The 13563-nt window shown below is 37.8% G+C and overlaps 2 protein-coding genes across 2 annotated transcripts in view; one reads left to right on the top strand and one right to left on the bottom strand.

The window, feature by feature from the left end:
- Positions 1-13563, top strand: part of LOC149434948 (uncharacterized) — a 120662-nt gene that overhangs the window by 32624 nt on the left and 74475 nt on the right. The window lies entirely within an intron of this gene.
- LOC149434951 (uncharacterized) lies at positions 4365-7092 on the bottom strand. Its single transcript, XM_089663175.1, has one exon. The coding sequence runs from the start codon at positions 7086-7088 to the stop codon at positions 4380-4382; it is 2709 nt and encodes a 902-aa protein (XP_089519301.1). The 5' UTR covers positions 7089-7092; the 3' UTR covers positions 4365-4379.

Raw genomic sequence — 13563 nt, forward strand, 5'->3', positions numbered from 1 at the left:
AGAACATGCAAACTCCATGCAGGAGGCACCATGGTTGGGAATCAAACCCATGACCCATTTACTGCAAGGCAGATGTGCTAAGCACTAAGCCACTGTGCCGTCCCATTTATCAACATGAATCAGTCCTGGATCAACAGCAACTATCTTGTCCCTGATGCTGATGTAACTGATTACATTTGTTAGGGATCTGGGATCCCTTGAAGACTGCCTATGTTGCCTATCCTATTCCTCAATCATGATTTTGCTAGCTTCCAACTATTAAGCCCCACCAACACCCAAGGCCCAATTTTTTGGCACCTGTTTTACACATGCAAGTCATTTCATTTTTTTTACCATGTATCTATAATTGTTAACAGTTTTTAACTGCAGGGCCCATTCCTGCACCCAGCAATAGTAACTGTGAGGGGATACAGTGTTCAGGTACCACCAACACCCAAGGCCCATTGTTTCTACATCTGTATGACAGGTACATATAATTAGAATTTATAGAGCCGGGTCCAATCCTGCACTCATCAAGAATAACTCTGAAGGGTTACGGTGTGAGCAGGGGCGGACTGACCATTTGGAAATTTGGGCACTGCCCGAGGGCCCGGGGTCAGTAGGGGGCCCCATGAGATGCCCCTGGTACCTTTTTCATAGGCTTTTTTTAGTTTGGGCAAGGACATAGGGGCCCCATGATCCCCTCTTGCCCGGGGGGCCCATGAGTTTTCAGTCCGCCCCTGGGTGTGAGTCCTGATGCAGCAGGTTCTATACATTGTACAGATGTGCAACTTTGCAGGTAGTTTAAGGGGACCCCCAAGGCATGATATTTAAAGGAAATTTTTTTTTTTACTTTAAGCATTGAAAGATGACTGCCCCTTTATAAATGGTACTATTAGAAAAAATGTTTCCACTGATTCATCTCCCTCAGGGCAGCACCCGAGTCCCCATACCACTTTTATGGGCAATACATAGCATATAAGCCTTCAAAATCGGCACTTTTGAATTTGCAAGTTCAAGTTCCATAGACTTGCATTAGGTTCGATGTTCACGGCAAACGTTTGGTCTGTTCGAATGTTCTACCATGAACTGAACCGGAGGGTGTTCGGCCCATCGCTAGTGATCAACTAGAAGTGCAGAGAGAGCACACAGAGCAGATCACACAAAACCCGACATACGGGGGTATATTGGGGAATGTGAGGGCACAGTACGGATAACAAGACATAGCACAACAAAATAGTCCACCAGATAGCAATGTAATACCACATAGATAGTCCATGTAGGATGGCCAAGCAGAAAGGAGAACCAGTACACCAGGCCACCACCCCAAGGGGAATGTACCCAGCCCACAGGGCAGGGATCCGGATAGACCAGAGTACAGCATAGCAGTGGGTAAGTCCAGCACACTAGGCAGGGATCCAGGTGGACCAGGGTAGGATGTAGCAAGGGTCAAATCCAGCAGACAGGACAGGGATCCGGGCAGACAAGGGGCTAAGTCAGCACAGGACAGGGAACTGGGCAGACAAGTGGGGTGATTCAAGCACAGGGCAGAGACCAGGGCAGCATGGTATGGCACATCAAGGGTACAGGCTGGCACACTGTGCAGCAATTGGATCCAGCAGGTACTTAGTCCAGAGTCCAGGACCACAATCAAGGCACAATGAGGGATGAGCAGCAATAGACACAGCATGGGTTCAGGGACTCATCAGTCAACAGTGGCTCTGTTAAATATCGTGACACTTATATTATTTAAGTGTCTGTCTTTAGGCGTTTGAGGCAAATTGTTCTAGTGCCAGGCTGACTTAAAACAGTGTGACTTTTATTTAATGCACACTTGGCATCAAAAATGAATACAAAAGATAAAATAAAATACAGAGTAAAATATAACAAAAGTTGTAGATTATGGAAAAAGAAATAAGCTTTGGAGAAATGTCTAATCTCTTGTCTGTTCTATGACAAGTGTTTCAGTCTCGGCAAGGAAGACAACAGGTGTATCAAGGCTTTGCAGGCCTTACCAGGAGACAAATATGTCAGTGCGTGTCAGCTGTATAATGTCTTGATATATGAGTGTGAGTGAGTGTATGTGTCTCTCTATCTCTAAGGCACATGTTATATATATTTTACCAGACCAACCCACTAAACAGTTATTTCCTAATTCAGTGTGAGCTAAATAAGTAAAACCCTTATTTGTGCTTCTTCTAAACATATACTCTTAGTGTCCATATATGTAAACCTTCTAAACTATACTTAGTATGACGTTATTTGAAAACCTCTTAGAAGACAGAAATATATGATACTGTCATCTGATATAATGGCTTCACATATCTTTAGAAAGGATAATGGTCACATAAATGCATAGATATAACCAACAATAATTGATACTAAACTTATCACACACTATTCCTAACTAATAAATTGATTATATGAAATAATTATCCAACTAACTATATTATGGATTAGACATGATTTTCTTTATAAAAGACATATCCTTTCTTTGTTCTACTGCATACCAATATCTTTTTACATTCCAATTGCTATTCTTAAAACTAAGCTTATGACCTGCTGACCTCTTAGACATGAATATACCATGGTTCATCTTTAACACCTGTTTTCTAAAGCTTCATTCACACGTGAAGTTAAAATTACTTCTAAATGACTTTTGCTGTCATTATGAAAGATATGAGACGTCTGTTTTAAGCTACATAATTTCTACAATATTCCCCCTAAATATAATTTATCATATAATATTATATATACAGTTGTGGCCAAAATTATTCAACCCCCAATGCTGTAAAGGGGTTTAGGGACTATAGTGTACATTTGGAATTGTATTCAGAATCAAATCCTACAAGGACGTTGTAACTACCCAAATGCAACTAAAATGACATCAATTGTTTATGTAATACAGTAGTAAATGGTTCTTATGTGGTTTCTTCATTGCCACAATTATTCAACCCCTTAAAGACTACCACTCTGAAGAACAGAGGTTCATACAGGTGCTTTCCATCAGGTATTGAAAACACCTGTGGATGTCACCGAGCAGCAATCAAGCATAATAAGCACCAATTAGGCAGCTTTAAAATGACTGTGATACTCAGCTCCTTCTAGACATTTACTGGTGTGGTTACAAACATGGTGAAGGCAAGAGAATGGTCCAGGAAGACAAGAGAAGAGGTGATTTCTCTTCACAGGAAGGGCAATGGCTATAAGAAGATTGCAAAGATGTTAAACATACCAAGAGACACCTTAGGAAGCATCATTCGCAAATTCAAGGCAAAGGGCACTGTTGAAACGCTACCTGGTCGTGGCAGAAAGAAGATGCTGACTTCGACTGCTGTGCGCTACCTGAAGCGTAGAGTGGAGAGAAGTCCCCGTGTGACTGCTGAGGAACTGAGAAAAGATTTGTCAGATGTGGGTACAGAAGTTTCAGCCCAGACAATAAGACGCACACTGCGTAATGAAGGCCTCCGTGCCAGAACTCCCAGGCGTACCCCCTTGCTGTCTCCAAAGAATAAGAAGAGTCGACTGCAGTATGCCAAAAGCCATGTGGACAAACCACAAAAGTTGTGGGATAGTGTTCTGTGGACTGATGAAACAAAATTAGAACTGTTTGGGCCCATGGATCAACGCTATGTTTGGAGGAGGAAGAACAAGGCCTATGATGAAAAGAACACCTTGCCTACTGTGAAGCATGGTGGAGGGTCAATCATGCTTTGGGGCTGTTTTGCTTCTGCAGGTACAGGGAAGCTTCAGCGTGTGCAAGGTACCATGAATTCTCTTCAGTACCAGGAGATATTGGATGGAAACGTGATGCAGTCCGTCACACACCTGAGGCTTGGGAGACGTTGGACCTTTCAACAGGACAATGATCCCAAGCATACCTCCAAGTCCACTAGAGCATGGTTGCAGAGGAAAGGCTGGAACATTTTGGAGTGGCCATCGCAGTCACCAGACTTAAATCCGATTGAGAACCTCTGGTGGGACTTAAAGAAAGCAGTTGCAGTGCGCAAGCCTAAGAATGTGACTGAACTGGAGGCCTTTGCCCATGAAGAATGGGCGAAGATACCCGTAGATCGCTGCAAGACACTTGTGTCAAGCTATGCTTCACGTTTAAAAGCTGTTATAACTGTAAAAGGATGCTGTACTAAGTACTAAGATTGAATGTCACTTGGGGGTTGAATAAAACTGATAATGCTGTGAGCACAGAAAAGACATTTGTGGTTATTTCATTATAACTGTTATGTTATATTTGTCTGACCTACAAGTGCCTCTTTAATGTAAATGTAAGCAAGATGACTGAATGATCAAAAGCAATGTCAAACTGGCCAAAACACTCAATTTCAGTGGGGGTTGAATAATTTTGGCCACAACTGTACATTCATACTTCATTCATGGCCCAACTATACACGCTCTGAATCAGTTGTTCCAGATGCACCATTTTCTATAACCAGGTCAGTTAGGTCAGAGGTAACCTTCCTTCTAATAATACCTGAAAGGATTTTTTCACCTTCTTTCATTTGTTTCTTAATCAATTTGTAAAATCGTTTCATTCTAATCATAATACAGATTTGAAATAAAATACATAAAATCATAATAATAAATATAATAATTAATGGGTGTAATAATATATTTCCAACAGCTGCTGTTACTGAAGTTTTTCCCCACATTGATACAGTATTTTTAAATTTTGACCACCATGAACGACCTGAAAATTCAGACCAATCATGTTCTATCTCTAGTAGATTTCCTTGTTCATGCTTAAATATTATTTCTGCTTTCTGAAGTTCTTCAGACAAAGCAATTAATAATCCCTTATCCTTTTGTATGATCTCTGCCCATTCCTTCCATGGAAACTCATCTACTTGAGATATATTATATTGTATAGGTAGAACACTCACATTTTTCGTAAGTATATTAGTTAAATTTACTCTAATTTCATTTAAACTAATTCCTGTAAGATCTCCTTCTATACAATACAAGCCTCGACTCAGGATATCTGTATGTGTGCAGGATAGGAAGAAAGCTTTCACTGTTTCAGTGTCTGTCATGACTTGAAAACAGACTTTCCTCTTTCCTACAACAGTGACTAGGTCAAGTGAAGTTTTTACTTTTTCTATTCTTGCTGTACATAATGAATGATTATGAAAACAAGAGTGAAAAATACTTTTGTCCTGATTAGGCAAACATATTACTTTTGATTGAAAATGTAAACAAGAAGATAAATCTAATTGTTCTGGTTCAGATGTATTAGTATCCAAAGCAAAATCTACAAATTGTAATTGATAATATAACAACTGGGTATTACTAACTGGCAATCCTAAGACTGTAACTGGAACTAACATTTGTTCTTTCCCAGCAATGGGAATCATTGAGGTACCAAAGCATTCATGTTGATTACATCCTACCCATTTATTTACCCATAAATCTGTATGATTTTTTGCAAATACATATTCATTAGGTAAACTTTGCAAAAGACTTAGAGGAGTTATGCCACTTTGGAATGCTTGTGCAATTATTTTAAAATTGGTAGAATACTCTGTCTGTATTTCTAGACATGTTCTGGCTATGTGGGAATGTTGTTCTCTGTCCATTAAATTCAAAGTAACATCTTGTAAGTGGACTACAGCTGGGCCTATAACCGTAGCTGTCTTCATTAACATATTTTCTAATATTTGATTTACATTTCTTTGAACTTTAATACTTTTACTACCCACTAAGCCCGCTGTTTCCAGATCAGACTGTAATGTATTAATATCCATACTATTGGTAATACTTCCAATAGTACCAATTCCACCTAAAATTCCTTCTATGATACCTCGTTTATTCCTGTTGTTATTTTTATTATTAGTTCCAAACCATTTATCCATACCCAATTCCATATTAATTAAGTATTCTTGACATTGAGGATACTTTGATGAAATTTTCCATTCAGAAACATTAAATTTCCAAAGTATAATCACAAAATGTCCTTCTCTTAAGAGATGTCTGGGTTGGAAATGATTAATTTGAAATGGACTAGAAGGAATAAATTTTTCATCAATACACTTAATGTTCCTAGGAGATGAAATTATAACATTTGCAGTATCACATTTCATTGGATTATTTTCTAATGATATGCAACATTCATATATGCCTCTGTCATTAAGATTTGGACTACTGTGTTGATAAATAAAGTTATTATTAGTCCAATCTACATTTCCAAGATTACTCTTACGAATTATATTAGTAGAGCTATGGAAAAGACTGCCCAAAAATTCACCATTTCTTTTCCAAGTTAATAGGGAATTTTGAGGTAAATATATTTGTGTAGTACATATCAAATTTAAATCATCCTTTCCTTCAATAATTTTAACAGCTTGAGGGGATACTTTTATATCTGGAATAATCAAGTCTACAATTGAAATAGTCACTCTCACATTAACGTGAGCTGAACCTCTTGTTATTTGAAAATCCCATACTCTAATTACATCTCCTTCTTCATCTCCTGTAATCTTTAAGTGTTCAGGATCCATAAACTGTAAATAATATTGGGTCAAAAACCAAATATCTGTTTTGGATCCTCCTACAGAAGAAGAACCTACTCTATCTCCAGTTACATCGCCAGTCCAAATTGTAGACTCATTTCCTTTTAAAACTATGGACCAGAACCCCATCTCAGTTAAATTACATTCATATGTACCAGTTTTATTATTATGTACATATGATCCTTGCATTTTTGTAAACTTTGTTTTAGATTCTATTCTAGCTTGTATTTCAATAGAGTTACTATGAAGAAAATAAAATTGCATACAACAAGTAGCTCCATGACCTATACAAGCAAGTCCATACAAGTCTACGGCTGTGTCAATGTTACTGTATCTTGGAAAATGTCTCTTGTTTCTGGATAAAGGCAATTCTCTTTTATGCAGGGTCTCAGACTTGTTCTTCTCTGCTGGGCTGGAAAAAGTCATATAAGTTTTTAGGAATAAAAATGTCATTAATGAGAAAAGGAGTCCCGTGATGACGAATTTTCTCCTTTTAATGTTCTTTCTTTCTTTCCACTTTTCTGATGTTGTCAGTATTTCTTTTTGGAGTTTGATGTTCCTCCATATTTGATTATCAGATGTCATTTCTGCAAAAGAAATGCAGTATCATTATCTTGGCATAAACAGCTTGCATTGATCAGTGTGAACCCATATTTTTTGTTGTCTCCGTGCATTTTTAACAGAATTGAGAGGTCTTTGGACTTGTATCATTACACCACGTGTGTCCAAAATTTCAAAAGGACCTTCCCAATTACTTTGCCACGGCCCACTTTTTCTAAATGTTTTAATCATGACTTGTCCACCTTTCTCAAATTTTGAGGAGTGTGGAGGGATCATTTTCTGCATGTGAGTAGCTGCATGTGGCAAAATGGCATTTAGATGGTCTTGCAACATCTGTAACCATTTGGTTTTCTCAATTGCTTCTTTCTGCGGAGTTGACAAAAAACACGGTTCATGTGGAAAAACAAGCGGCATTTTTCTACCTGTCATCAGTTCAAATGGACTGTATTGTGTAGATGAAGATGTTGTACTTCTGATACTCATCAGAACAAAAGGCACGGCATCTACCCATGTATGTCCTTTGTCTAACAACATTTTAGCAATTCTGGATTTGATAGTCCTGTTCATTCTTTCCACAATACCTGCAGATTGCGGATGGTATGGAACATGAAATCTTTGCTGGATTCCCAAAATTTTACACATTGCCTGCATTACTTTACCTGTGAAATGAGTTCCACGATCTGAACTGATATCAATTGGGATCCCCCAAGTAGGAAAAACATGATTAATTAACATTCTTGCAGTTGTTAGTGCATCGTCTGTGCGTACAGGTAAAATCTCAACCCATTTTGAGAAAACATCAACAATTATGAGAGCATATTTGAAACCATTTTTTCCTGTTGGTAATGGTCCTATATAGTCAAGTTGTAATGTGGACCATGGACCATTAGCTGGAGGAGTTCTTTGTAAAGGAGGTTTCTGTCCTTTTGGCCTGGGGTTCACTTGAGCACAAATAAGACAAGATTGAATTACATTGTCTGCAGTCTCATCCATTTTTTCCCAGAAAAATTTCTCTTTGAGAATCTCTAACAATCTCTGCTTACCTACATGGCCTAAACTTTCATGATTGTATTTTGTGAACTCCACTTGTAAATGTTTTGGTATGACAGGACGCAGAACCCCGTTACAGTCATGAAACAAAATCTTGTTTTCAAAAACAAAGGAAGATTCTGTATCAACCTGAGAAGCAGAAAGGGACGGGTCCTTTTTCTGTTCTTCTGCAAATGAGGGGATCTGTGTATCTGTTTTTCTGACTGTGTTTACTGAAACTACTTCAGATGGAGTCTCTGACTGTTCATTAACAGCTGCTTCTTTTGCTAATGTGTCAGCTATCATATTTCCTATGCTCAGTTCATCATTGTCTTTCCTATGCGCTGGTACTTTAACAATTGCATAGGCACAAGGGTTTATCCCTGCTAGTGCAAAAATTGACTCTAGTATCTCTCTGTGTGCTAAAGCTTTGTTTGAAGCATCTACAAAACCTCGTCTTTTCCAAATTGGAAGATAATCAGTAAGAGAACGCACAACATATGAACTGTCACTATAAATCACTAGTGGACCTTGATTCTCTTCTTTGTCTACAGTTAACACTGTCTCAATGGCTATCAGTTCTGCTTTTTGTGCTGAAAAGTGTCCTGGAAGTCTGTGTTGTATGGCATATCCTCTCTTTGGAAACCAGATTGCATAACCTGAAAAATACTCCCCTGAGACACAATAACGTGAACCATCCACAAACACAGGTTCATCAGTCTTCTCTGCTTCTCTGCGAAACAGAGGAGAGTGAGTGTCTTGGACTTCACATGAACACTCATGTTCTGATCCATTATATTCCATCAATTGAGGGAGTACATATTTGGCATTATGTTCAACCTGGATCTGTTTGGGTGATAAAGCCAACAACCATTGTGAAAATCTTTGATTGGAAACACCTGGGATGTTTTTTTCAAGGAGAAATTTCAGGGTGGAATGAGGTGTTTGTAAGATAATTTTGTTGAATCCTACAATGTGCTCAGTTGCTTTTACTGCATAGTGAACTCCTACCAATTAACCAAATAACACATGTGTCAAAACCTTTCTCAACAGGTGTTAAAAGCCTAGAGAAATATGCTAGGATCCTCCAATTTCCTCCTTGTAGCTGAAGCAACACCGAAGAAATAGCAGTTTCAGATGTATGCACCTGCAAAGCAAACGGTGCTTGCTTTTCTACTGTAGTTAGGGCTGGTGCTGTCTGCAAATATTTTTTCAAAGATTCAAAGGCCTTTTGCTGAACTTCTGTCCAAGGACCAAAACCATTTTCCTCATTATTCTTTAGAAGTTCATACAGAGGTTTTGCTTTATCAGCAAATGACTCAATGAACTCTCTAGAAAAATTCACTAATCCTAGGAATTGTCTTAGTGCTTTGAATGTTGTTGGTACAGGAAGTGCAGCAATAGCATTAACCCTTTCTTGCAAAGGTTGGCGTTTACCCGGACTGATCTGAATGCCGATAAACTTGACCTCGCTTTTCATGAGCTGAACCTTACGAGTATTCAGCTTGAGACCTGCATCTTGCAACAGATCAAACAATTCTGCCAAAAGGTTTAAATGTTCTTGCTCATTTTCTGTTGACAACAAGATATGGTCCACATGTTGTAGGATACATTCTGGCCTAGAAAATTTAGATAGGACATCTGCTAAAGCTTGATGAAATATACTTGAGCTCAAATGTAGGCTTTTCACAAGACGTGTGAAGGTATACTGAGCATTTTCAAAGGAGAAGGCAAATTTATATTGACAGCTTTTAGATAAAGAGATTGAGAAAAATCCATTTGCAATGTCAATCACAGAGAACACTTTTGCTTTTGCATCAATTCGGGACATTATATCTGGTGTATCTGCCACTATTGGAGCGCAGCTTGGGGTATATTTATTCAGCATTCTGAGATCTACCAGAAGCCTGAATGATTTAGGGTCATCACGTTTAGGTACTACCCATAATGGATTGTTTGTTACAGAATTTGTTTTTCTGATAATACCTTGTTGCAGAAGCTCCTGTATGACTATTGATACTGGTTCAATAGATTCTGGTGGCAATTTGTATTGCTTCTGTGGGGGCGGATCCTTGCCTTGCACGTCTACTTCTATGTCTTTAAATAGACCGGCCTCATTTTTGCCTTGGCTCCAAAGATTTTTGTATGATTTGACCAATTGTTCTAATTGTTGATTGTCACCACTATCTGGCCATTTATGGTCTGCAGCAAGCACTTCTGTTAAACAGATGCTGCCGACCTCACAGTAATCTGCTGGGTCAATTACCACAGGCTTACGATTAATGGAACCTTTCCATACAATGCCATTACCAAGATCAATTATCCAACCTCTTCGTTGAAGGATATCTGTCCCAATGATATTCTCTGCACCTTGACAATACCAAATATCAATCTCAGTATCCAAATAATCAGGGATTTCAAATGAAACATTTTTACACATTGAAGCTTTCGAATTACCTGATCCGTTAAATCCAACAACTGTACATACTGTTGCATCTGTCAAAAGAGGTAATCTTACACCAGTAATAGAAATTTCGGCACCTGTATCAATTAGAAACTTGAGCTTTTGTCCATTCAATTTTGCTTTAATGTAAGGGCGTCCACATTTATCTAGACATATTGGTGTTACATATTCTAGATGATGAGATTTTATTTCCTTTTTATTGTCTAGTCATGGAGTAGGCAATAATGGAGCTGAATGAACAGTGGTTGACTGCAAGTTCTTTTCAGTCAAACCGCTGCTGACCGATAACTCTCTGATTTGTTTTATCAGAGGAGCATAGGGAGAAGAAGATTGAGTTTCCTTCTGACTAGGAGGAGCAGATGGTTCAAGAGAAATAAGTCCATTTTCTTTACCTAAATTTCTTGAATCCTTTATCTGCATATCCTTTAAGAATTTTTTACATTTCCATTTTAAATGTCCAGGCTTTTGACAGTAGTAACAAGTTATTGGCTCTCTCTGTCTCACCTGCTGGTATCTGTCACTTTTACTAAGAGCAGTCATTCCTGTCTTAGCTGTAGTTTGACCGTTCCTATTTAAAGTGTCATTTTGAACTAGAGCTATCTTAGACTTGAGATAGTTCTGTTTCATTTGTCTTCTGATTTTATCAATGAATGAACAAGCATCTGTAATCGAAGTTTTATCTTGCACAATGGCCAAAGAAGTTGGATCAAGATATTTAAATTTTTTTACAAATGCTTTTATCATACCTGTATCGTTTTCATCATCTACACCCAAGACCATCTTGTATGCCTTTGTGAATTTAATTTTAAATTCATAAGGGTCTTCTCTAACTGAAGTCTGTAATGAATCTAGTACTTCTAAAGAAGGTACTTCCTCACCTGTGGTACATAACAACAATTGTCGTAATCTGTCTGATGCGTCACTATGTATCTCCTGTCCGTCATCGTCAATAACAGGTGATTGCACAAGTCGTCTAGCAAAATGTGCAGGTATCCAAAGATAATAGATACGGTTACGCTGTTCGTTAGTCAAGTGATAACGATCTGTATAAGACTCGAAGGTGTCCGCATTATAAAAGGCATCGACCTTTGAGTCATACGCTGGAATATCTTTTAAAATTTTAATTAATTGATCATGAATTTGTAACTTTAATTTAGCTGCACGGTCTAGTAGTTTTTTCTTTCTAACTTCGGCTTCGTCATTTGCGTCATCTTCCCCCATTTCAGGAATGCAGGAAGCTTGAGGCTTTGACTGTTTAGAATCAGTCTTTTTACCACCTTTTGTTAATACAGCAACCTCTTTTCTGTCATTCTGCAGTCTTAACAAAAGATTTGTTTTAGAATCAATTTGCTCCTCAAGATTTTCTATGTAATTACAAAGTATGTCACAATTTGGACAATTAAGAGGATCTTGAGACAAATGTTCATGCATTTCTGTGTTCTGTACAGTGCTACATTCTGTCTGCTTTAGTGTAGAAACACTTTTAGCAGGTAAATCAATATTCAAAATCATTTTGTTGAATATTCTTACCAACTTTAAGATATTAGATATCTTCTTATGCTGTTTGTTTACAGTAAATCTAGATTTATCTATCTGAACATTGGCCTGTAAACATTCCTTGTACATGTACTGCCATAATTTACCATCATCAGGATATAAAGAAACATCCTTAAACTCTAACTTGCTTTCTATAGCTAGTTTATCAATAAATTCCATAACTTTTACTCACCGTAATCAGATGATTTTCTTTTTTTCAGCCGGTGGCTCCGTCACTGGACCTCTCGTCAACGTCTGACGAAATACAAACGCCTTCACTTCTAGGTTCTTTGCACCGTGTTTTTCCAAGACTTGATCAGTCTGTGCTTACTCCCCCTTTAGCAAGGAATGAAAAACCCGGAAAAACGGTGGCGGAGGCTGGCTTACCCAAATGTTAAATATCGTGACACTTATATTATTTAAGTGTCTGTCTTTAGGCGTTTGAGGCAAATTGTTCTAGTGCCAGGCTGACTTAAAACAGTGTGACTTTTATTTAATGCACACTTGGCATCAAAAATGAATACAAAAGATAAAATAAAATACAGAGTAAAATATAACAAAAGTTGTAGATTATGGAAAAAGAAATAAGCTTTGGAGAAATGTCTAATCTCTTGTCTGTTCTATGACAAGTGTTTCAGTCTCGGCAAGGAAGACAACAGGTGTATCAAGGCTTTGCAGGCCTTACCAGGAGACAAATATGTCAGTGCGTGTCAGCTGTATAATGTCTTGATATATGAGTGTGAGTGAGTGTATGTGTCTCTCTATCTCTAAGGCACATGTTATATATATTTTACCAGACCAACCCACTAAACAGTTATTTCCTAATTCAGTGTGAGCTAAATAAGTAAAACCCTTATTTGTGCTTCTTCTAAACATATACTCTTAGTGTCCATATATGTAAACCTTCTAAACTATACTTAGTATGACGTTATTTGAAAACCTCTTAGAAGACAGAAATATATGATACTGTCATCTGATATAATGGCTTCACATATCTTTAGAAAGGATAATGGTCACATAAATGCATAGATATAACCAACAATAATTGATACTAAACTTATCACACACTATTCCTAACTAATAAATTGATTATATGAAATAATTATCCAACTAACTATATTATGGATTAGACATGATTTTCTTTATAAAAGACATATCCTTTCTTTGTTCTACTGCATACCAATATCTTTTTACATTCCAATTGCTATTCTTAAAACTAAGCTTATGACCTGCTGACCTCTTAGACATGAATATACCATGGTTCATCTTTAACACCTGTTTTCTAAAGCTTCATTCACACGTGAAGTTAAAATTACTTCTAAATGACTTTTGCTGTCATTATGAAAGATATGAGACGTCTGTTTTAAGCTACATAATTTCTACAGGCTCCAACTTAGGAAGTCCAGGCAGCATGGCAGGGAACAGGAGGTCTGGTGGGCAGAGGTTCTTCATATGCACATCACAGGTCCT

The sequence above is a fragment of the Staurois parvus genome, unplaced genomic scaffold (genome assembly GCF_062004578.1).
Source record: "Staurois parvus isolate SC_StPar_1 unplaced genomic scaffold, SC_StPar_1.0 ptg001636l, whole genome shotgun sequence".
NCBI lineage: Eukaryota > Metazoa > Chordata > Amphibia > Anura > Ranidae > Staurois > Staurois parvus.

What these genes read in the sequence shown, in the direction of transcription:
- LOC149434951 (XM_089663175.1), bottom strand. Translation starts at nt 7,088, where the DNA reads ATGACATCTGATAATCAAATATGGAGGAACATCAAACTCCAAAAAGAA.